General features: G+C 35.4%; 2 protein-coding genes and 1 long non-coding RNA gene across 3 annotated transcripts; 1 reads left to right on the plus strand and 2 right to left on the minus strand.

Annotated features, from left to right (window-relative positions):
- Positions 1-4,680: 4,680 nt before the first annotated feature.
- On the minus strand, positions 4,681-6,627 carry LOC124447357. Its single transcript, XM_046998270.1, has 3 exons — positions 5,558-6,627; positions 5,147-5,393; positions 4,681-4,836 (listed from the first exon to the last, which is right to left on the minus strand). The coding sequence occupies exons 1-3, from the start codon at positions 6,392-6,394 to the stop codon at positions 4,739-4,741; spliced, it is 1,182 nt and encodes a 393-aa protein (XP_046854226.1). The 5' UTR covers positions 6,395-6,627; the 3' UTR covers positions 4,681-4,738.
- A 3,298-nt stretch (positions 6,628-9,925) lies between these two features.
- On the plus strand, positions 9,926-10,762 carry LOC124447376. Its single transcript, XR_006948714.1, has 2 exons — positions 9,926-10,186; positions 10,267-10,762. It is a non-coding gene; the product is annotated as an uncharacterized LOC124447376 (long non-coding RNA).
- A 762-nt stretch (positions 10,763-11,524) lies between these two features.
- On the minus strand, positions 11,525-21,400 carry LOC124445248 (fibroblast growth factor receptor 2-like). Its single transcript, XM_046995952.1, is given in 18 exon segments — positions 11,525-12,010; positions 12,589-12,878; positions 13,245-13,353; positions 13,425-13,521; positions 13,643-13,683; positions 13,794-13,864; positions 14,057-14,179; positions 15,542-15,741; positions 16,033-16,140; positions 16,430-16,615; positions 16,990-17,286; positions 18,111-18,365; positions 18,748-19,068; positions 19,422-19,739; positions 20,602-20,973; positions 21,028-21,153; positions 21,219-21,247; positions 21,390-21,400. Coding segments are annotated over 18 exon segments (3,108 nt in total). The 3' UTR covers positions 11,525-11,856.
- Positions 21,401-22,063: the final 663 nt, after the last annotated feature.

A 22,063-nucleotide genomic window follows, 5' to 3' on the forward strand; every position in this document is an offset into this window, starting at 1 on the left:
GAAATAAAGACGAAAGTTAACAGTTCACTTCTCGTCTTGTTTTGACGCATATTTTGCAATCTCAAGATGTCTTGTTTCTTCGGAATTTGTTTTAAATTATATTTCTTTAAATTGTCTGCTGGTCATGGTTTTTGGTGTAAATACTTACATTTTCCAGAGTAAGAAAATTTCAAATGTAATGCTCTCCAAACCAATAATACTTCTTTCCTTTAAGCTCTTTCATCAGAAAAGGGAATGTTAGCGAAATTTTGAAAACCCTCCCTTATCTGCGAACAAGCGAATTTTTGACTGCAACCCGCGACTAGACATATACTCGAAATGCGCAAAAGAAAACTCTCTAAATTTTAATTCAATTTGAACCATTTGAAAATATTTAGTTGTTGGGGGACACCTTGCGCTTGTCGTCAACACTGGTCGTCCACAAATTTGGAATTTTTTGATTTTCCAATGATCACATGATTATATGCATCCAATCATATGATTTGGAATTATTACAATAAATATGCCAGCGGACCAAAATTTAGCATCATTCCCAATCCTGTACTTTTCACAGCATTATCAAGTATCATTGATGATGCAAGTATCATTGATGATGAGCAAATTTCTTAAAAGCGCGCGCATTTGTGCGAAGCATTTTTTTTCTCAGCCTGTGGTACAAAATAGAAATAGACAGACTGATATTAAAGAAATGAGCCCCTTGACGGCCTTGAATCTCTTTTCCATGAATTTTACAAAAAAGGAATTGGATTCTCTTATCTTCTGACACCAATAAGTTCCAAAATCCCCATAGAAGTGAATGCCTTGCGAAAAGCTCTTCAAATGGTCTCGCAAAGGCATCCCTTGTTGCGTGCAACAATCAGAGAAACAATGGAATCAAAAGAATTCATTTGCGACGACCGACATGAAAACTTTAAACTTTCCATTATTAACAAGAAAATCGACGAGATTGAAGATATTACAGAAGAGGTGTTTCAAACTACAAATTTGGAAGCGAATGATGGAGATCTATGGAAAGTTGTTTTAATTCCTGGATATTAAAATTGCTACACTCGCACATACAAAGGAGGAATAGTCTTGGCAATTTCACATGCTATTGCAAACGCACCAAGTTTGGCTGTTTTCTTACGACAAACACTGGAATACTTACAAAGGAACAGCCCCAAGTCTGGAAGATATTACAAGCGCTCCATTATATCCTAATTCGGCATCACTTTTGTCGCACAAACTTCAACACATAAACAGTTCGTATATTTTATCACCTGACTACATAAATCCAGTGCTATCACACATTCCCACCATTGAAGATAACACCCACAAGCAAGCACCAAAAACAAAAGTCATCATTCGTAAAATCCCCGCCGATTGGACACGACACCTTATTCAAGAATGCCGAAGAAACAAAAGTACCATTACAGGGACCCTCCTTGCTGCCTGTCATTTTTCATTTCAAAACCTTATCAACGTCATTGGATTGCCTTTGACCAGCACGAATGATATAACATGTCTGACGCAAGTCGGTTCAGACCACATACCTAGACTTCCACCTGATTACGTAGCGTGTCATTTCGGTGCATTGACCTACAATCTTCCACTATCAATATCTTACAAAAAGTTTTGGGAACTGGCTAATACGTTGAGCAAAAGCCTGCGAGACGATATGAAACGGGATAAGCATTTAACATTCTTGTCGCGCATCGAAAGTGACAGCAACGGATTCCTGAAAGAGTGTCTGCAGCAGGGAAAACTTACATTAGCAAACCGCCAGAAGTCGTCTCTTACTCTATCGAATATCGGTAATTATGGCAAGCTATTTCGGAAAAAAGGTGGTCGAGAAAAAAATCTCCGTTGAGAAAGCAAACCGATGTTGAGAAACACGTGTTTATCATTGAGAATTTGCAGATGGCAGTTCAGTAAAGCAAATGTATTGTGAGAAAAAATTCCCGGTCGAGAAAAAAAACCCGGTCGAAAAAAAAATCTCGGTCGAGAAATAAAATGCCAGTCGTAACAACATAATTTATAGTTATACCATGGTTCATAGCACTGTTCTTTGCAACTTTAAGCAGCGCTCTGATATACTACGAATGGCGTAATGGCGGATGTTCAAGATATTATAGCGTTTTTTACTTCCCTACAGTCTTGTTTAGTTATTGTGTAGCGTGATAGTGAAGATGCCAACGCGAAAGAATATGTATGTAGAAAGTTAGAGGGACATTTTCACGTTGTTTTTGCTCTTCAATCAGTTATTGAATCCAAATTTGGCCACGAAGAGTTAAAGAGTTTGTTTGAGAATTTAGTCAGAGAGTTACATATCCTTGTTAGTGAAGTGCAGTCGCAATGTCGTGAACAACTTCCATATAATAGGTTAACTTTGAGTCGACAGCTCACTGGTGGAAGGCCTAAATATGTTGTTTCTAAAGAGCAAATAGAAACATTACGAGAAACGGGTATGAATTGGAAATCAATCGCAGAAACGCTGGGTATAAACGAAAGGACACTGTACAACTACCGCCAAGAGCTAAACATATCGCAAACATTTTCTGAAATCACTGACGCCGAATTGAAATCAGTTATAGAGAGTATACTACAGCAAACTCCATATGCTGGCAAAACTTATATTCGAGGAGGCTTAGTTGCTCGTCAAATTTTTGTACAAAGGAACAGAGTGAGAGAATGCCTTCGTTTACTTGATCCTGTGGGAAGGGCTGTAAGAAAGCGTGTTACTATCCAAAGAAGAATGCACAATGTGGCTGCTTCAAATGAGTTATGGCACGTTGATACCAACCACAAACTTATACAGTGGAGGTTTGTAGTTCACGGTTGTATAGATGGCTACAGTCGAGCTATCATTTATTTAAAATGTTCTACTAACAACTTAGCAACTACTGCTGTACAGTTCTTTATCGAAGGTAATGAAAAATTTGGTGTTCCTTCACGTGTTCAAGCAGACCGCGGAGTGGAAAACGTTGAGATTGCAAAGTTCATGATTACAACTCGAGGCACAGGAAGAGGAAGCTTTATTGCAGGTACCAGTGTTCACAACCAACGTATTGAACGGTTGTGGCGAGAAGTGAATAGAGTACTGGGAGCTTTATACAAGGACTTGTTTATTACAATGGAAAATAGTGGTTTACTGGATGTAGATAATGAAGCACATTTGTTGGCTCTTGAGATAGTGTTCTTGCCTAGAATAAATGCATCACTCGAGAATTTGAAAGTCAGTGGAACTACCATGGACTTAGAACAATGGGTCATAAGTCACCAATGACACTGTGGTACTCTGGCAATATTCCCAACCAAGTGGATGAGCTTGTTACAGACTTTACATTTTATGGAGTGGACTTCGATGGAGATATTTCTGACATTGAAACAGATAACAACATTGTTGTCCCAGAGGGCAGAATTATTTTGTCACCTGAACAGTGGTCCATTGTCCACAATACTGTTCCAAATCCAGTGGCAAATGATGGTAATTATGGCATCAATTTCTATTGTGCAGCATTACAAACACTTACTGACATTTTGTGATGGTGATAGAAAAAAGTTGATCAGAAACTTAGAAAACACAACATATGAAAAAGAACAAGAAAAACCAGCCTATTTGATAAAGTTCATTTATATATAAGATACAACAATATTTTAAAATGTCTTCCTCTGTAACAGTCCTGAATAAAATTCTGGTCTTTATAAAATAAATTTTAACATAACAAAATAGAACAAGTTTTAGTTTATGGAGCAATAACATTTAATGTAATGCGCTTAATATTTTTAAACAATGTCAAAAGCCCAAGCATTTTATTACTCAGCAAGTTTGAGAAGTCCTCTGAAAGTTCATTATAGCTTTGATATGTGCTGGGAATTTCAAGAGTAGGAGTGCATGTATGTGCAACAGGACGTCTGCCTAAGCCTTCCAATTTATTGAAAGAAATGCTTATTTTTGCAAACCAGTACATTACTTCCAGTTGTAAACTGCAAAAAAGTACCAATATTTCCTTCAATGGACCTTATAAATCTTTTCAGGTGATCTAAGCATGCCCTTTCTGCATCTGTATTAGGATGGGCATCAAGAAGCTTCACAACTTTCTTCGCATTAGGTTTTTTCTCATTATATAGCAAGACCAAATTTTCAAGTGACTGAAATGGCATGTATCTTTTTAGCAAGGATAAGATTGGGGTCCAGCAGTTTGCAATATAACGGGGCTTTTGGATGATTTCTTTATGAGCTAACTGCCAAATAATATTTTCAATATTGTTTTCACTGGGAGTGGTAAAACATTGATAGCTACTTAAAAATTCCATAACATCATCATCAAGGGGGCTCATATTCCCACTAACTACTTCATTAACTATTTCTTGCTCACTGACTGACAAAAATGCCTTAAAAGATTCCAAAAGAAATGCTTTAGTAATGCAAGATTCACCAAACAAGCACACAGATATAAAAGCAGGTGAGAGCTGGATAGGGAGATACCTTTCTTGAGAAAAACCATACACAAACACTCTTGCAATAGCTTTCCATTGCTCACTCTGATAATCATGCCGGATAGCTGGGATTTTTTCATTGGCACCGACTGTAGCAGATACAAAGAATTCCTGCCAAAACCCTGTAAGTATATCTCTAAATACTCCACCCTTCACCTTTCTCCATTTGCCCTCTGTCATCAATAACTTTAACTATAACTATTGAATTTAAAATTTCTTCATCACAAAATGCATCAATCATGTTATGCTTAAGATTTGATCAGTGTATCACAATGTTACTTGTTGGAAGATTTTCACTTTCCAAAAGAGTTGACAGATTTTCATTTTCCAAAAGCACTTCTGATGAAGTTTCAACAGCTTTAAAAGAAAAAGAATACCGTTAAAAAAGAGTACTCCTGCTCTATGTTTTTTCTCTGGCTTAAGCAATAATGCACCATTAAGGGTGGAATGCTTAATTTGAAAAAAACATGTAGTAAAGGTCTATCCAAGGTCTAAAGACTGATTTACAAATAACAAAATGAATTCAACAATAACTCATTAAACATGTGTGACAGCAAAATCTTCAGTAGTAGAACTTTATGATGTAAATATCACAAATAACAAAAGGCAAACAATCCAGCTTAAACCTTAGATTTCATTTTGATGCAAAATGTTTTAACAAACATACCAGAAATATTGGACATATCAACAGAATTTGGATCTTCTGGTTGAACTTCATTCTGAACATTTCCATTGTTGTGAGAACAGTCTGAAATAGTACCAACGGATGGCAAAGAGGTTTCTCGGACAGCAGGTGGATTATTAGTCACTTCCATTTCACTGTGTTCCTCAACTCCAGGATGTTGATATGAAGATATGCAAGGAGGTTCATTAGTAAACGCAGATCTTAGAAACTCATCATCACTTGAGTCATCCTATTACATATGAAAATAAAAAATTATCATGATTCTTCCTTTACAACGAAAAAATGTTGAAAAAATGGACAAACAATAAAAAATGATGTTTAATGACTAATTCGTAAATTTATTTCTAGCAGAATGTATTTGAAAAAATGAAAAGGCAGACAAGACAAGCATACCTGCACAATACACAGGTCCTCTCGATCATTCAAATGTTCAGGTTTGTTGATTCTGTTGCTTAATGGTTCCAATATCTGTACTGATGGCCTGACATAAATTGGTTTATCTTTGAACACTTTGTGCACCATGAAGCCATTTAAGGTTTGGTTCGGTGCAAGACAGGGTGGATGCAATGTATTGTGGACCGACATTACGATTTCAATATCTATATTGTGATCTTTTAGTTTGTCACCAAACGCATTTCTCACATGCATCTCTACTTCATATCCCTTCCATTCTTTCATCAGCTGGAAGCCTAAAATAATATGACCATTTTCCACTAGATTGACTCTTGCGCTTTGGCAGGGGACAGCGTTTACATTTGGCCCTGACAAAAGGACTATGTCTCGTATGAAAGGACCACTTGGCCCCTTCTTCATTTTTGATTGCTTTTTCCTTGAGGAGCTGCTGCTGTTCAAAATTCGCTTGTTATGCTTCATAGCAGGAAAATATTGCCTTGGTTCTATGGACGAAACGGTGGCAAAACTGGTACCTGTGCTCGACATTGCTGTTGATTGTTGTAAATTTATGTCGTGTCCTCGGCCTCCGCGATTAAAAGATCGTGCCACTTCCTCGTTTATAGACGATAATTCAGAGTTTTCACGAAATGGTGAAATAACTTCTGACAATTCTTCGACTCGAGCTAAAATGTTGTTAATAAGTTGACCTGCTCTTGGTGACCCGTTGCTCGCATTCGCATCCATCTTACAATTGCTACTGTGAATTTGGCACCACGATGGGCACCCACATATGGGCACCACATTCAACACAACAGTCATCACAATAATCATCATCATATTCAACTAAAATTTATCATTCAAAATAGACCAGGCAGAGAAAGGGGAGTAAGTCCCTCAACAGGACTTTATTGCTTTATTGTTTTTATCAATAAATTTCAGTTGAATGCGGTGATGAATTGTGCTGATGATTGTGCTGTTCAAAGTAGTCCCAAATTCATATTAGTACCAAATATGCAGTGCTACATGACAGCCCTCGTCTGCCTCATGTCCAATCTTCAGGTAGTGCGTGCACAATGGCGTGCACTGGTTCTCGACCGGGATTTTTTTCTCGACCGGGATTTTTTTCTCGACCGAGATTTTTTTCTCGACCGAGATTTTTTTCTCGACCGGGATTTTTTCTCGACCGGGAATTTTTTCTCACAATACATTTGCTTTACTGAACTGCCATCTGCAAATTCTCAATGATAAACACGTGTTTCTCAACATCGGTTTGCTTTCTCAACGGAGATTTTTTTCTCGACCACCTTTTTTCCGAAATGGCTTGCCATAGGTAATTTTAAAATCTCGCCGCAATTGGTTCGCCCAGAAGAATTCATCGTTGGCACACCAATTCACAGGAGATTTGGAACGTTTGGCAACTATGTCATGGGTTTGAATGATGTCATCAATTACATGTTCTGTTATGACAACAGCATCATTTCGAAGGAAGTCGCACTCAAATATGCTGATGAAGTGTGGAACGCTTTACGACATCACACTGTTAGTTTGGAAAGGTGTGAAGCATAGCATCATCATTTAATGAAAAACTGCATAGCTTTTTAGAAAGTTTGCGTGATAAATTTTTGAAAATTTTAGAAGTAGTTTCATGTTAATGTATGAAAGCGTGCTTTTTTTCTTCTTCATTACACCATAAAAATAATCAAATTTACATTTTCTTCTCATTAAGTAAGAACGTGTTTCACCAAAACGTAGCGAGTAAAGATTACAGGGCAAGTCTAATCACAGTGATCTGTATGAATTTGCTTCCCCGGACTAACGGTAACCATTAAGATTCGCATGTTTCTTACTTCTACAAAAGACTCACTTGTTGCTTCCTTCCATAAGATAACGGATTAACCATCAAGACTCAAATGGTGCTTCCTTCCACTAAAGCAGATTCATGTTTTAAACAAGACTATTTTGACGTAAGTACTGCTCAAAACAATCACTATGATCTGCCATTATTCACAAAGTTCATTCGAATGTTGTCATGAGTATGGATATATTCCTTAATTTACATATCAGAGGATATACGACCAAACATACGTCTAGTAATTTCTTATCTTCCCAAAAGTGGAGCGCAGTCAACACACCATTGCTCAACTCTCGTGTAATCAATAATGAGCACATTTTACATCATCACATGCACCAAACAATGGAGAAATTTGCCTGTCAAAACGGGCTGTATTTTATTTGCAGCATGTAATACTTCCTTTCATCGCTCTTACCAGCAACCTAGTACATATTTTCTGGTTGACTGTAGAGCTATATCTCTGTCAAACCGCTTCAAATAGCTCTATATTAAGAGAGTTAAGAGAATGAAACAAAGATATGAATTTGTCATAGTGTACTAGTTGTTTCTCTTATCAACAATTATTTTTTGTAGAAATTTACCACTACAAGCAGGAAACAAGGGTCACGAAGGTGAAATCGTGCGTGTTGTTTAATGGTTTAATTTGTAGAATGCACATAATTAAGAAATATTAAAGATATGCCGTAATTTACATATCAGAAGACCTTCAAGCATATGACAAGTATTAAGTAATTCCTAAACTTTGCAAAAAGTGGAACGCAGACAACACACCGTTGCCCAACTCGTGTGTGGTCAATAATGAGCACTTTTTTACTTTATCACATGCACCATACAATTGAAAAAATTTGACTGTCAAAACTAGCTGTATTTTATCAGTATGTAATACTTCTTTTCATCGCTCTTACCAAGATCCTAGTACATTATTTTCTCGTTGTGCTATCTTCGTCAAACCGCTTCACATGGCTTTTTATTAAGAGAGTTAAGAGAATGAAAAAAATATATGAATTTGTCATTGTGTACTAGTTGCTTCTCTTAACAGCAATTACTTTTTGTAGCTATAAATAGCCACTACAAGCAGGAAACAAGGGTCACGAAGGTGAAATCGTACGTGTTTAAATCATCTGTAGAATGCATATTATTATGAAACATGCGCACAACATGCAAAGCTTCATTTTTCAGCACTCTGAGATGAGTCTACATCGTTTAGGCTTTAGAATTTAGACATTGTTTAAACAAAATTCGATGAACAAAATTCAAATAATATTTTGTTTTTAATCAGTAATATTATTGTGTATAAATAGTTTCACGTGAAAAACACACATTGCTCTAAGGTGATTTATTTTTACTTTTTACCCTCTTGACATTTTCCTTTCGTGCAAAAATGTGGCACATCATACTGTCCAATATTCCAGTTTATTGTCTTACAACTTTCGCTATTATCTGTACGCTCTCCTGCAATTATCAATTATCATACCATTCAATAAAATAGGCGCCAGATCAAGACATAACGGCAATGGTGTCCACAAAGAAATCTTATTATTTTAAGAGATAATACCATATAAAGTGTTGTATTATTGTATTTATATTACTGCAGATTGTCAGCCGTGTTCCTTTTGTTGTTATATAATTTACTTTTAATAACATTTTGTTAAGAGTATGTGCAACTAACTTATGTTTAATTTTACAAGGAGGAGACTTTGTGCATTGGAACTATTTTCTTTTATCAAAGAAACGTTGGAACTGGCGAGAGGGAGAGGGGTTCTACTGCAAAATTTGAGTATTTTAAATATTTATCTTAGTTGCCATGTGGTGTATTTAAACCCTAACATTAACTAAGTAACCAATAATTCTTTGCAGTGTAAAAAACGTTTCTATAAATAATTCTTGCTGGATAAAATTTATAGGTAATTTTGCACAGGTAAAGGAAGCCACAATAAAAGTAAGGCTACCTAACTGGAAAATGGTCCTTTTTTAGCTGTCTCGACAATTTGAATGTTCTAAATTTTTTTTATAACTTTGCCACACTTTGCCTCCTCCACTATTGAAAACGTTCCAAAGTCCTTGCATCCATCAATAGTTTCAATACCCATAGCTTGATATATATCAAATGTTTGAAAAGTCATTCTCTTCACTATGCTAATCCATACTATTTTTATTACTAATTCATTTAAAAGATTGGATAAAACAATATCATGAATTTGCTTTCCGCTTTGAACTTACTCATGCACCCAATTTAACTAGGCAATACACAGCGTGAATAAGAACTGAACGACACTAAACAAAAGTAAGGTACATCAAGTTTCTTGTACATTTGACCACAGTGAAATGATAATGATCTTTGGAAGTTTGTAAAATACTTTAATGGACGTCTTACACAAAAGAATATTCTATTTTGTGGATTCTAGCCAATGACTCCAGCCGATGTGGTCACGTGGGTGAACTTATTTGTGTGGTAAATTCCAAAAGACTGGTTAAAATGGTTACAACGATGATTGCGTAAAACGATAAACGAAAGGTCAAACGAGAACGTTCTATGCATATTACAAACAAACTTCATCGTCTGCAAGCACACGCCATGTTTTGTGGGAATCAGAGTCTGTTGACGGCACGCCAGAAAGCAGACAATATGTATGTATAGTCAATTGTAATATCACAGATTAGTGACTGACAAAAGTCATCTCTATTATTAATTTTGTATTGGGCGCTTTGCAAGTGTTGAGAGCTTTTGTAATCTTGTGCCACTTCATGAAAGAATCATTGATGACATAGACCTCTCAGTAAGTAAATTAAAAATAATTCCAAAGTATTAAATAAAGATTTAAATCCAACCTGAATGAATCCTGCTCCCTTAATATAGCGATGAACGAAAGAAAGACGATGGATTCAGAATCATGATTGATTCCTTCCACAAAGCCACAGTATAAGGAATAAACATAGGTTCACTTTGATGTACAACTTGCTGCTGTGGATATAATTAGACTAATGGCTGCCACTAGCCTGCCCAGCGCTTCTATTGATAAGGAAATGCATTTCACTGACTGCCGCTGAGCCAACTATGGCAGTCAAATGCGTGATAAGATATGAGTGGCATAAAAATTTTCAATAGAGTGGCTCAACTCTATGTTCCATATATATACTGCACGTGCCTAATGTCACGCATAAAACAAGATAGTTTTTAGCTAAAGTACTGTTCAAGTTTAACAACAAACACCATGATCTTGCATTGTTCTCACTATCATTAAATATAAAGTTATAAAAATATTGTAACATGGGACCAATTAGAACACTAATGTAAACATAATTAGAGAAATGATGACTTTGTTAATCAGTTTAATAACAGAAGGGTACAAGCAGCTTGTGTATTTTGTCGTGGGGTTAGGTTTTTAGAACAACACAAGCATGAAATTCTTTCCAATGACGTTTACATCTTCTTGGGGTTCAATACGGCTAAATGATGCATATCAAAAATGTCTTCTGATCTGCATATTAAAGATGAGCAGTTTTTTTGACACAGCCTGTACGTATAAAAACTGGCAGGACCGTAGCTAGAACGTTAGTTTGGGGTGGGGGTAGTGCATATTCATCTATTCCGTTGTGCCCAACTGTTTTCTTCAGAAAGCAAAATCACTTTCAAAAGAAGTCAGTCATGCACAACTTCCATTTGTTCTCATATGTTTGCGTTAGTTTAAATTCATGAACACGAAGCACACAAACATCGCACTTCACAAAAAATCAAAAACATTTTGTAGTTTCATACGTCTATAAACCACAATTAGTTCTTTGATGAACCAAGTTTATCTTGACTCTTGATAAAAAATCATTCCAGATTTCCTTAACTATATTTGCTCAAATATTGGAAAGTTTTCAAATATGTGGATTCGATCATTTCGAGGGTGTTTGGTATGGTACAACGTGTTCGCTACTCAAAAAAGTGGGCTGAGTGAAAGAACACAACGGTACTATCTTAATGCAGTAAAAAGAACTTTAATGTCTGCACTGCATGTGCTGTGGGATTGTTAGCAATATACGTAGTGCTTGAACCAGGGAAATTTTGATTGGCGAGCCGCAGTACTTATGAAGCTTTAAGAAAAACTGAAAAAAATAGAGAGCAATAGTCATTTTGCGAAAAACATATTGCTGATAATATATGAACACATGACACATGAATAATATATGAACACATTTGACCGCCATGTTGGTGGTCAAACACAAGAGAATATTATATCAACATAGGAGATAGGTAGAACTGTAGAGATTGGTTGCAATTCCAAGAATATATTTAGAAATTAAATGCTTAGCATATTTTGAGTTGATACTTCCTATTTTTGGCGCTCGAAAACACAACACATTAAAAATAATATTACATAAACACGATGGCAAAGTTCTGTTGGTAGCTTATCTCTTTCTTTGCAATAACGAACTGTTTTTCAAACTTGCATTCCCCAGTTTACACACATGACTTGTGCAAATTAGCATAATACGAATGATGTTCTTTCTCCTCCGACGAGTCGCGGTCTTTTTCTGTAAAGTGTTCATCTATTGTCTTCTCTTTCATAATTAATTTCCCATTATTATGATTATTGGGTGAATTTTCAGGGAAACTAAAAACAAAAAATTACTTCTTCACGTCTATACGGTGAAGTCTCTCTTCGGGCTGTACGTTGTATTATTTCTATGGAGTTTAAATGGGGATATATTCTCTATAGACTATCGGGGGAATTCTCTCTATAAATAAAGTGCTTAATAAATTCTCTCTCGATAAGTTACCCTATCAAAATCTCTTTCAACACCCAGTCAACTTTCATTAAAGCGAGCATCGACAATGACTGTCGGCCACTCAACAATGACTGTCGGCCACTTAACACATTTTAATACTCTTAAGCAAAACAAGAGCCTGGTATATTCTGCCTACAAAATGTTGTACGACAAATACTGCCAAAAATTGATATTTATATCAAATTATTTACTGTTTAAACGGTAATTTATGTACTTGGAATGTAAATCATTCTTGGAAGAACAAATAGATACAAGAGATCAAACTGATAGAAAGTGATCCATTTTAAAATAAAATTGCTAATTACGTTTTAACTTTTTTCAAAAATCCCCTAGTGTATGCCAAAGTGAAAATGGGACGGCAATTGATATTTTCTAATCACTAACAACTTTTAGACAAACTTACAAATTTACATCTGAATGCTTCGGCATTTCCGATTTACGATCATTATGCATTTTCTCAATTTCGCTATTCTTTCTTTCTTTATTACCGAATCCTTTATCAAAACGGAATTTATCCCTCCTCGCATTTTGATCTCTTGGTAAAAGCGCAAAACTTTCGTTATCAGCCGGCGATGGAACTGGTGGTAAGGGAGAATTGCATTGAAATGGATCCATTACTGGAGTCTTCACCTCGGATGGCGATAAATAGTCGTTCATTAGTTCACCTTGTACCTCGAGGTACCCTTGACCTCCCTGTCGAAGAGATGAATGTTGAGCAACAAGAAGCATACAAACAATGGCGTAGACTCTCCAAGATGGGGGAGGGGGAAACAAGTTAGAAAGATAATTTCTTTGTGGACAAGGCCTGAAAATATTTGATGAAATTCAAATGGAAGAGTGGGCATAAAAATTTATGGAGATACCTGCCCCCTCCAGGATCCCTAAGCGATGCCACAACACATACACGTCTATTTCCCGACATTAATAATTTCTATTTTAAGACACGACGCATATCAAGATACAACGTCAATTACACACCTCAGATGAAGTATAAAGCGCAATAATTTCGTCAAGCATTTCAATAAGTTCGAGAAACAAGAGGCAAAGTAAATTACCAACCTCAGATGAAGTATGAAGTTCGATAATTTTGTCGAGGATTTTAACAAGTTCTGAAAATGTAGGCCTACAATCTTTATCCGCATGCCAACATTTCATCATAAGTGTCGATCTGCATGAAATAAAGTAAATCTTAAACTGATGAGTTAATATCCTACGAAGACTTTTGACATAAATTCTTACATTTCTTCAGGACATGCATGAGGCGGTTCCATTCTATGCCCGCGTGCAAGTAAATCTGCAACCTCAGTTGGAGGAACATCAGGATAAGGTGTGCCACCTGTAAATAAACAAAATAGTCATGAAATCATTATTTCAATGATAACAAAAAATAAGAAAAACATTTGAACAGGAAGCAAGCATCAAATCCAAATTAAATATTATAGAAACTCAGTAGTTACCTAATGTAAACAATTCCCACAATACAATACCAAATGACCAACTACATACAGAAGAAAAAAAAATTAGGCATGAAGGAGTGTGAAAATTTGCCGAAAATTAACATGGTCTTCAATGCATGGACTTCATTCACTTCACTATTCTACAACTTACACATCACTCTTTTCGGTGAAGAGTCTTTGAATAATTGCCTCAATAGCCATCCATTTCACTGGTAGTAATCCCTGCAAAAGTACAGTAGGATCAAAACATCATGTATGCGAACTGAATAAAAGATACATATAAAGATTGTGTTGCTTTTTAATGTTGCTACACAAAAAATGATTACAAAACCCTAGTTGTGCAAGTTAATACTGTATCTGTTCAGAAAAAATAAGCAAATCAATATACATTTTTACAAAACAGTATTTACTCACGGTGGAAGTCTTAATATATTGACTGTCTTCGCCCACATCACGGGCAAGACCAAAATCGGCGATTTTGATGACGTAGTTATCAGTAACTAAAATATTCCTGGTTGCTAAATCCCTGTGAATACACTAGAAACGAAAGAGTTCATAAGTAAATAGTATACAAAACACTTTCAGTTGTTTATCCATAAATTTTAGCGATAAATTTTTACATGGAAAGACTATGAAGGAGAACATATACTTACTAGTCTCGAAGCAAGAATGAAGGAGAACATATACTTACTAGTCTCGAAGCAAGAATGAAGGAGAACATATACTTACTAGTCTTGAAGCAAGAATGAAGGAGAACATATACTTACTAGTCTCGAAGCAAGAATGAAGGAGAACATATACTTACTAGTCTTGAAGCAAGAATGAAGGAGAACATATACTTACTAGTCTCGAAGCAAGAATGAAGGAGAACATATACTTACTAGTCTCGAAGCAAGAATGAAGGAGAACATATACTTACTAGTCTTGAAGCAAGAATGAAGGAGAACATATACTTACTAGTCTTGAAGCAAGAATGAAGGAGAACATATACTTACTAGTCTTGAAGCAAGAATGAAGGAGAACATATACTTACTAGTCTTGAAGCAAGAATGAAAGAGAACATATACTTACTAGTCTTGAAGCAAGAATGAAGGAGAACATATACTTACTAGTCTTGAAGCAAGAATGAAGGAGAACATATACTTACTAGTCTTGAAGCAAGAATGAAGAGAACATATACTTACTAGTCTCAAGCAAGAATGAAGGAGAACATATACTTACTAGTCTGAAGCAAGAATGAAGGAGAACATATACTTACTAGTCTTGAAGCAAGAATGAAGGAGAACATATACTTACTAGTCTTGAAGCAAGAATGAAAGAGAACATATACTTACTAGTCTCAAGCAAGAATGAAGGAGAACATATACTTACTAGTCTCGAAGCAAGAATGAAGGAGAACATATACTTACTAGTCTCTAAGCAAGAATGAAGGAGAACATATACTTACTAGTCTTGAAGCAAGAATGAAAGAGAACATATACTTACTAGTCTTGAAGCAAGAATGAAGGAGAACATATACTTACTAGTCTCGAAGCAAGAATGAAGGAGAACATATACTTACTAGTCTCAAGCAAGAATGAAGGAGAACATATACTTACTAGTCTGAAGCAAGAATGAAGGAGAACATATACTTACTAGTCTAGAAGCAAGAATGAAGGAGAACATATACTTACTAGTCTCAAGCAAGAATGAAAGAGAACATATACTTACTAGTCTCAAGCAAGAATGAAGGAGAACATATACTTACTAGTCTTGAAGCAAGAATGAAGGAGAACATATACTTACTAGTCTCGAAGCAAGAATGAAGGAGAACATATACTTACTAGTCTCGAAGCAAGAATGAAGGAGAACATATACTTACTAGTCTCGAAGCAAGAATGAAGGAGAACATATACTTACTAGTCTCGAAGCAAGAAACTCCATTCCTCTTGCAACTTGATAAGCAGCAATAACAAGGTCCGTCATCGTTAGTTGATTATTTGGATCTTTAGAAACACCTTTCCATTCCGTTTCATAGATTTCACGGCGATTTCTCAAAAATTGAAGCAGATTTCCATTTGAACAATACTCTATGATCACCCAGAGCTCACTTTCTCGACCTGAAAGATTGAAAGTTGGCCATAAAGTGGCTACGCATTGAATCCAAAACTTGAGCCTTTCATAACACCAAATACATAAAAAAATCTATAAATTTTAGTGAACCACATTACAAAAATAAATAATATAAAAATACAAAAGACTCCATATTCAAAAATAAAAACATTGTATAAGAAGTTCAGCGCATTCTAATCCTTAGTCAACAACATAAACTTAATCAATGCATATCTTAAATAACTTAATGAATGAACATTCGCTAAGTAAAAGAGTAAAAGACAGTTTTATAAACATACCTTTAGTACATGCACCCAATACGTTTACGATATTCTTGTGTTCGCCAACATGGATGAGAATTTTTAACTCCGATAACAGATCTTTTTATTCCGTTTCGCCACTGTCCTCTGAAATGAATATTTTCCCAGTTATTTTATTGCACTGCATTAAGAATGACGTAATACCGATTTGCCGTAATTTGTTGGATGACGAGAAGAGAAAATTCTATAAAATCCAAAACCTTCACCAGAATTCTCAATATAAATACATATCATGTCTTCAAGATGTAAACACTGACGCATCATTTTAAATGAGCCAAAATCCCAACTTGCGGCCCGTTGACACGACCAAAATTAATATACGTAACAAGGACGGTTTTCTCAACAATGACGTTCTGCATAGTGAGTGAAAAAATACCTTTAAGAGTTTTTACGGCAACTTTTGCCATTTTGTTGTTGTATACGAAATGATTTCGTCGAACGGATCCACCAAAACGACGTCTAGTTGATTTTCTTTTAGTGCTACCACGAGGATCAAACGCAATAATTCCCATTGCATCCGCCAAAAATACTTTGCCAAATGCACCGGAGCCAAGTTCTCGAGCTGCAATAAAATTTACAAACAATCTTCAATTTACAGAATGTTGATTATATAGTAAACTTTGTACTAGTACAACTAGCGTTTAAATACAAACGTGATTGTCCTAATAGCACTGATGGGGTCCGAACAAATAAAAAAAATTGCAGACCTTTAGCAAACAAACAACAAAATCTAGATATGTATTGCTTTGCAATAGACACCTCTTTCCAAGACCATTAAAAATTTTTGACCCCTCAACAGTGGTCTTTTCACTTGAGTTCCTAAACATTGAAACTCTTTCCTCAGGAATCAAACACCAAGCAGTTATACCTATTTTCTAAAGGTCCGCGTACACTCATGCCATATCGATGCACATAGTAGCGATAAAGCACACTTACCGAAATTTAGTCTGTTTCTTGGAAACTCCCATTCCGCATCATAAGGTAACTTGTTGGTTTGCTTCGTGATCGGTGTGTGTGGATCTAACTTTTTGATGTAGTCAGTAAGTGGAGGCATGGTTAGAATGTAAAATCCTCCATAAGCTTTCTTTCGTTTATAAAGAATAACGGCAACAACGACAACAAGGGTGAGAATAATGAAGAAACTAATACCACCAAAAACCATGGGAGTTTTGTTAGAATCTGCCTTTAGTGGTGCTTTGATGGTTTCGATATTTGGCGTGACAAGACCTGAAACTGGTTTTTCAATGATGCTTTTGCTCAAAGTGTTTATGACAAAAAGTTTCAGCGCACCGTTTTCTCAATTGACTTTTGGTTTTGCTCAAAGGGTTTATGACAAAAATTTTCAGCACACAGTTTTCTCAACTGATTTTTGGTTTTGCTTAAAGTGTTTATGACAAAAATTTTCTGCACACAGTTTTCTCAATTGACTTTTGGTTTTGCTCAAAGTGTTTATGACAAAAATTTTCAGCACACAGTTTTCTCAACTGATTTTTGGTTTTGCTTAAAGTGTTTATGACAAAAATTTTCAGCACACAGTTTTCTCAATTGACTTTAAAGTTGAATGGCGTTAGTTTACTCCTATAGAAATTTAGAACCTTCTTTTCACTATAGTTAATTAGTACAACTGGGACATCAGATTGCATATTATTTAAAGAAATAGTAGTTTTACTGCACAGTATGTAGTAAAATATCTTAACATTGCCATACTTATACACATATTTATCGAAACATGTATTCGTAAAACTGTTGTATTTTTAAACAAAATAAAACAAAGTTGGTGACAAAATTTTGTGTCATAAGCATTTTAACCTTGGATTAGTTCAAAATGTTGTTTTAAATTCTGACGCGTAGGGTGACATTCAAGTCGCCATTTCTTTTTCTATGTGCACAACTGTTTGTTTTTTTTTGATTGGGAAAGGATTAAAAATTGATAATAAATGAGAATTTCATGAATGGTTGCCACGAGAAAAACTTTTTTTTAGAAAAAGATCAACAATGCAATAATGTGCAATGAAGTGACAACAAAAAGTGAAGAATAAAAAGATAGATAGACAAACCCAATTCATGGTCTTCCGAGGTGATATTTAGATCATTCTGCGCGTAACAACGATAAGTTCCACTGTTGCCTTCTTCGAAAGACGCAAAATACAACACGTTGCTTCTATTTTCAACAGGACTGAAGTTCGATGTAGTATTATCAAATTTCGTCCACCATACTGTAGGTTTAGGATTGCCATCAGCATCACAGAAGAGAGTAAACTCTTGGCTGATTTTTGGTTTAATCTCTGAAAATGGCTTAATAACTGGAGGAGCTGAAATTTAAGAAAATTACGTACTTATCTTTCCAACTAACAATTTGCTTTTGAAATAAGCCAATTGCTACAATAATATACAAGCGCATGCGTATTAAAGATTTCATCCTATTCTAACGAAAGTAAAATATTTACAAGTCGTCCGAATAAAGTATTGCAGTGAGATAAGTTTAAAAATTGTGAAAAGATATTTTCTTTCAATGATTATTGATATTTTCCATAAATACGCAGAGTGCTCAAGACGTGATACCTCGAAGAGCATTAATGTAACATTTAACAACAGTTTAAACTTTTTAAAAAATACGTAAAACGCGATCGTAGCATTCTTACAACAAAAAAGTCATTCTTTAAATGTTTAGCTGCCAACAAATTATGATCTTGCCAAGTATTTCCACTTTGGCTTTTGCTGTCTTATTGCCAAGAGAATTGCGAGCTGTACATGAAAACTCGCCAAAATGCTCTATGTAATCAGCTTTACAAATCACCAGAACATCTGCTTTGGATTTCATATCAATCCCACCGATCATACCCTCACATTGATCTGTTTTAGATTTATCATTGCTTTTCTTAAATTTTATTACTTCGCCGTCTTTTTTCCATTCGATTTCAGGAGGAGGATAACCGGATGCATGACAATCGATTTCAAAAGAAGAATCCTGCCTTTGTACAATGTTGTTGAGGGAAACGTTTGGTGCCATCAATACTACAAGAGAAACACCATATCATGATGGGAAAACTGTTCAAAACAAGAACAAGCGCGCAGTTTGTTCATAAGTATGTCCTCAGTTTGCATAAGTATGTGCAAACACAGTAAACATCTTTTATTTCTTAAATGAATTGAAGTAATTAAAAGATTTTGTTTCTAAACATCATCTATAACAAAACCAAGGAACACATTTGTCTATCGTTACATATAGAGTTAGAAATGGCGGTGAGCTGAGAGCAGTTCAGGTGAGTTAAACCTTTATACAAGACTTAATATGATGAGCAAAATTTCATAATATCTGAGTACAAAGATTTTACAAATTTCACCAGAAAATCTGTACGTAACCTTACCCAAAATATTCAAAGCAAATGATTTAGAAACATTTCCCATCCTGTTCGTAGCAACGCATTTGAAAGTTGCATTATCTTTTGGAAATGATAAGTCATAGAAATATATATAATCTCGTTCAAAATATAGGTAATGATAAGTTGTTCTATCGGTTCTCGAGTTATACAACAGCTCTTCTTGACTGCCAACAATCTTCCACCACGTAATCGTAGGCTTTGTAAACCCCTCTACTTTGTAAAGCTTCTCAACTTCATAACTGTACCTGGGATCAAAAGTGATCACGGATTCCGGGAATTTAGAAATATTTGGCTTTGCAAAATCTGCAACGATAAATGAAAAAACAAACTATTATTGTTGTGAACAAATTTCATGTTATCCCAGTACTACTATGGCATATATGAATATTTACCCCTTCCCCCAAATTAGCGTTCTAGTTTCGCCTCTGGCAACGACAGCAATTGACGAGGCAAAGATCACACTCTTCATAGATTTGGTTATAGACTATGAAGGAGACGAGAGTGCTAATTTTCTACTTTTCTTCAGATCGTTTCAAAAAAAATAATTTTATAGATCTATAAAGACGTTGATTTCGATCATGCAATGATTGTCCTTGACTGAAAGTCTGACATCCACAAGAAAACCTCTTGTTCTTGATTTCTTGCAGTAATTAAGGCTATTTAACGAGTCACATTTTTCTTTTAGCTTTTCTGATATTTGTGCTGCACCAGATTACGTTGCATGGATTTTATTCTGTTAAAATCATCTGTACACTACAACAATATCCTGAAACGAAACGCCTGTATTTGAAAGCGCAACCAAGATATTTTTAGCTACTTCCCATTTTACGCGATTTGCGAATTTCAAAAGCAGCAGAAAATTTCTGCATCTCCCGATTAGCATGAGAAAAAAAACGGGATTTTACGAATAAAATTCTTATTTGGCGAAAAATTGTTGAAAAAAACATCAAAGAATCATTGCCTTGTGCGAAAATCTAGAAAAAAAAATGGGTCTGGGAAATACACTACATTAAAACTAGCTATGAGGAAAAAATAACACCTCTCATGTAATGCTTCAATTACAACTTTATTTCAATTTGCTATAAAAGTAAAAGTTAACTCAAACCATGTACGTATATAAAAGAGAACTAAAACAGAAATCGAAAACTCACCCATCCCGAAGTACCGACTTTAGTTGAGCGAGCAGTCCAGTTATCCATAGGGTATGTTGGATGTAAGGCTTTTCGAAATGAACCATCATTTGATACAGCGTAAAGATAGCCTTCAGGACCAAAGAATAGGAATTTGAAGTCGTGCCAACCTCCTATGCCGATGCTCGTGGCGCGACCTTCCCAGTTGTCGAGCGCATTTCTTGGTTCGTACGACGTTAGAAACTGATTTCCTGTTGGTCTTACGGCGTACAGGTTTAAATCGGGACCGAAAAACAGAAATTTGAATTTGGCCCAACCTCCAGTGCCAATTTTCGTTGCACGACCAAACCAGTTATCGTTTTCATCTGTAGGTGGAGAACCTTTCCAAAATGTTCCATTTGTAGCAACTGCATACAAGGGACCGCCAGGTCCAAAAAAGAGGAACTTGAAGCTGGCCTAACCTGAATTGCCAGTTGTCGTTGCACGACCAATCCAGTTATCGTATGCATGTGTAGGTGGAGAATCTTTATAAAATTCTCCATTCGTACCAACTGCATACAAGTTACTTGCGCATGTCGATAAGTAACCTGTTGTGAAAGAATGGAGCGTTGAAAGACGTGCAAGAAATACGGATTTTTACGAAATAACATACGACATATAAGTATATTATCAAATCTAGTTCTGCAAACAAGGTATGTACAAGTTTTTACGTTGGGGATTATTCCATTTAGTAGAAAAAATAAGAAAAACATAAAAACAAAAATATGTTTATAATACATTGTTTTTTCAAAACAGAAATTTTACTAATAATAATAAAAATTACCTTTTATACATTCTCGTTCACTCACTGCACCAACATTGATGGTACCTTTACTCTCATTACAGGGAAGACAACGAGTTTGTTTTGGATATGGTTGATATGTATAGATGGGACATTTTTCACATTTCTTACTTTTAAAGGAAAAGAATGAACCAATTGAACAATCTATAAAGACGATTAATGAAAATAAAACGTTGACTGACAATTAAAATTCTACAGTTGATTTATTTATTGTATTCAATGTTTCCTGTCTCATTATGTAAGTTAACTATGAATCAAATGAAAAGTTTAGAAAATTTCAAGAACATTAAAGCAAAAGATTGATCAAGCAAAACACTTCACATTCCAAGAAAACAAATACTTACCAAAAGCATTGCTAGGAATGGCCACCTTTGGTATTGTATCACAGCTTCCTGGAGCAAAAGCAAGATTGTCGATAGCTGCAAAGTTGTAGTAATGCCTCAAAACAGCTTCAACGATTAACTATGAACAAAAAGTAAGTGCTTGGACTAATTGACAAAGTTTAAAGTTGAATAAGTATGTCTAAGTTCCGTACCCTAGATAGACCCATTGTAAAATTAACTGTGACTTGGCCTTTTTTCCACTTAGTTCCTTGATCACCACTTAATGACCACAGTAAAAGATTGTATCCATTGTGATAATATTCTTGGTAGATA

The sequence above is a fragment of the Xenia sp. Carnegie-2017 genome, unplaced genomic scaffold, assembly GCF_021976095.1.
Source record: "Xenia sp. Carnegie-2017 unplaced genomic scaffold, XeniaSp_v1 HiC_scaffold_22, whole genome shotgun sequence".
Lineage (NCBI taxonomy): Eukaryota > Metazoa > Cnidaria > Anthozoa > Malacalcyonacea > Xeniidae > Xenia > Xenia sp. Carnegie-2017.

What these genes read in the sequence shown, in the direction of transcription:
- LOC124447357 (XM_046998270.1), bottom strand. Translation starts at nt 6,394, where the DNA reads ATGATGATGATTATTGTGATGACTGTTGTGTTGAATGTGGTGCCCATA. An exon ending in AGGACCTGTGTATTGTGCAG is followed by an intron (nt 5,394 to 5,557) that starts GTATGCTTGTCT and finishes CATATGTAATAG; the next exon opens with GATGACTCAAGTGATGATGA. An exon ending in TGATATGTCCAATATTTCTG is followed by an intron (nt 4,837 to 5,146) that starts GTATGTTTGTTA and finishes TTTCTTTTAAAG; the next exon opens with CTGTTGAAACTTCATCAGAA.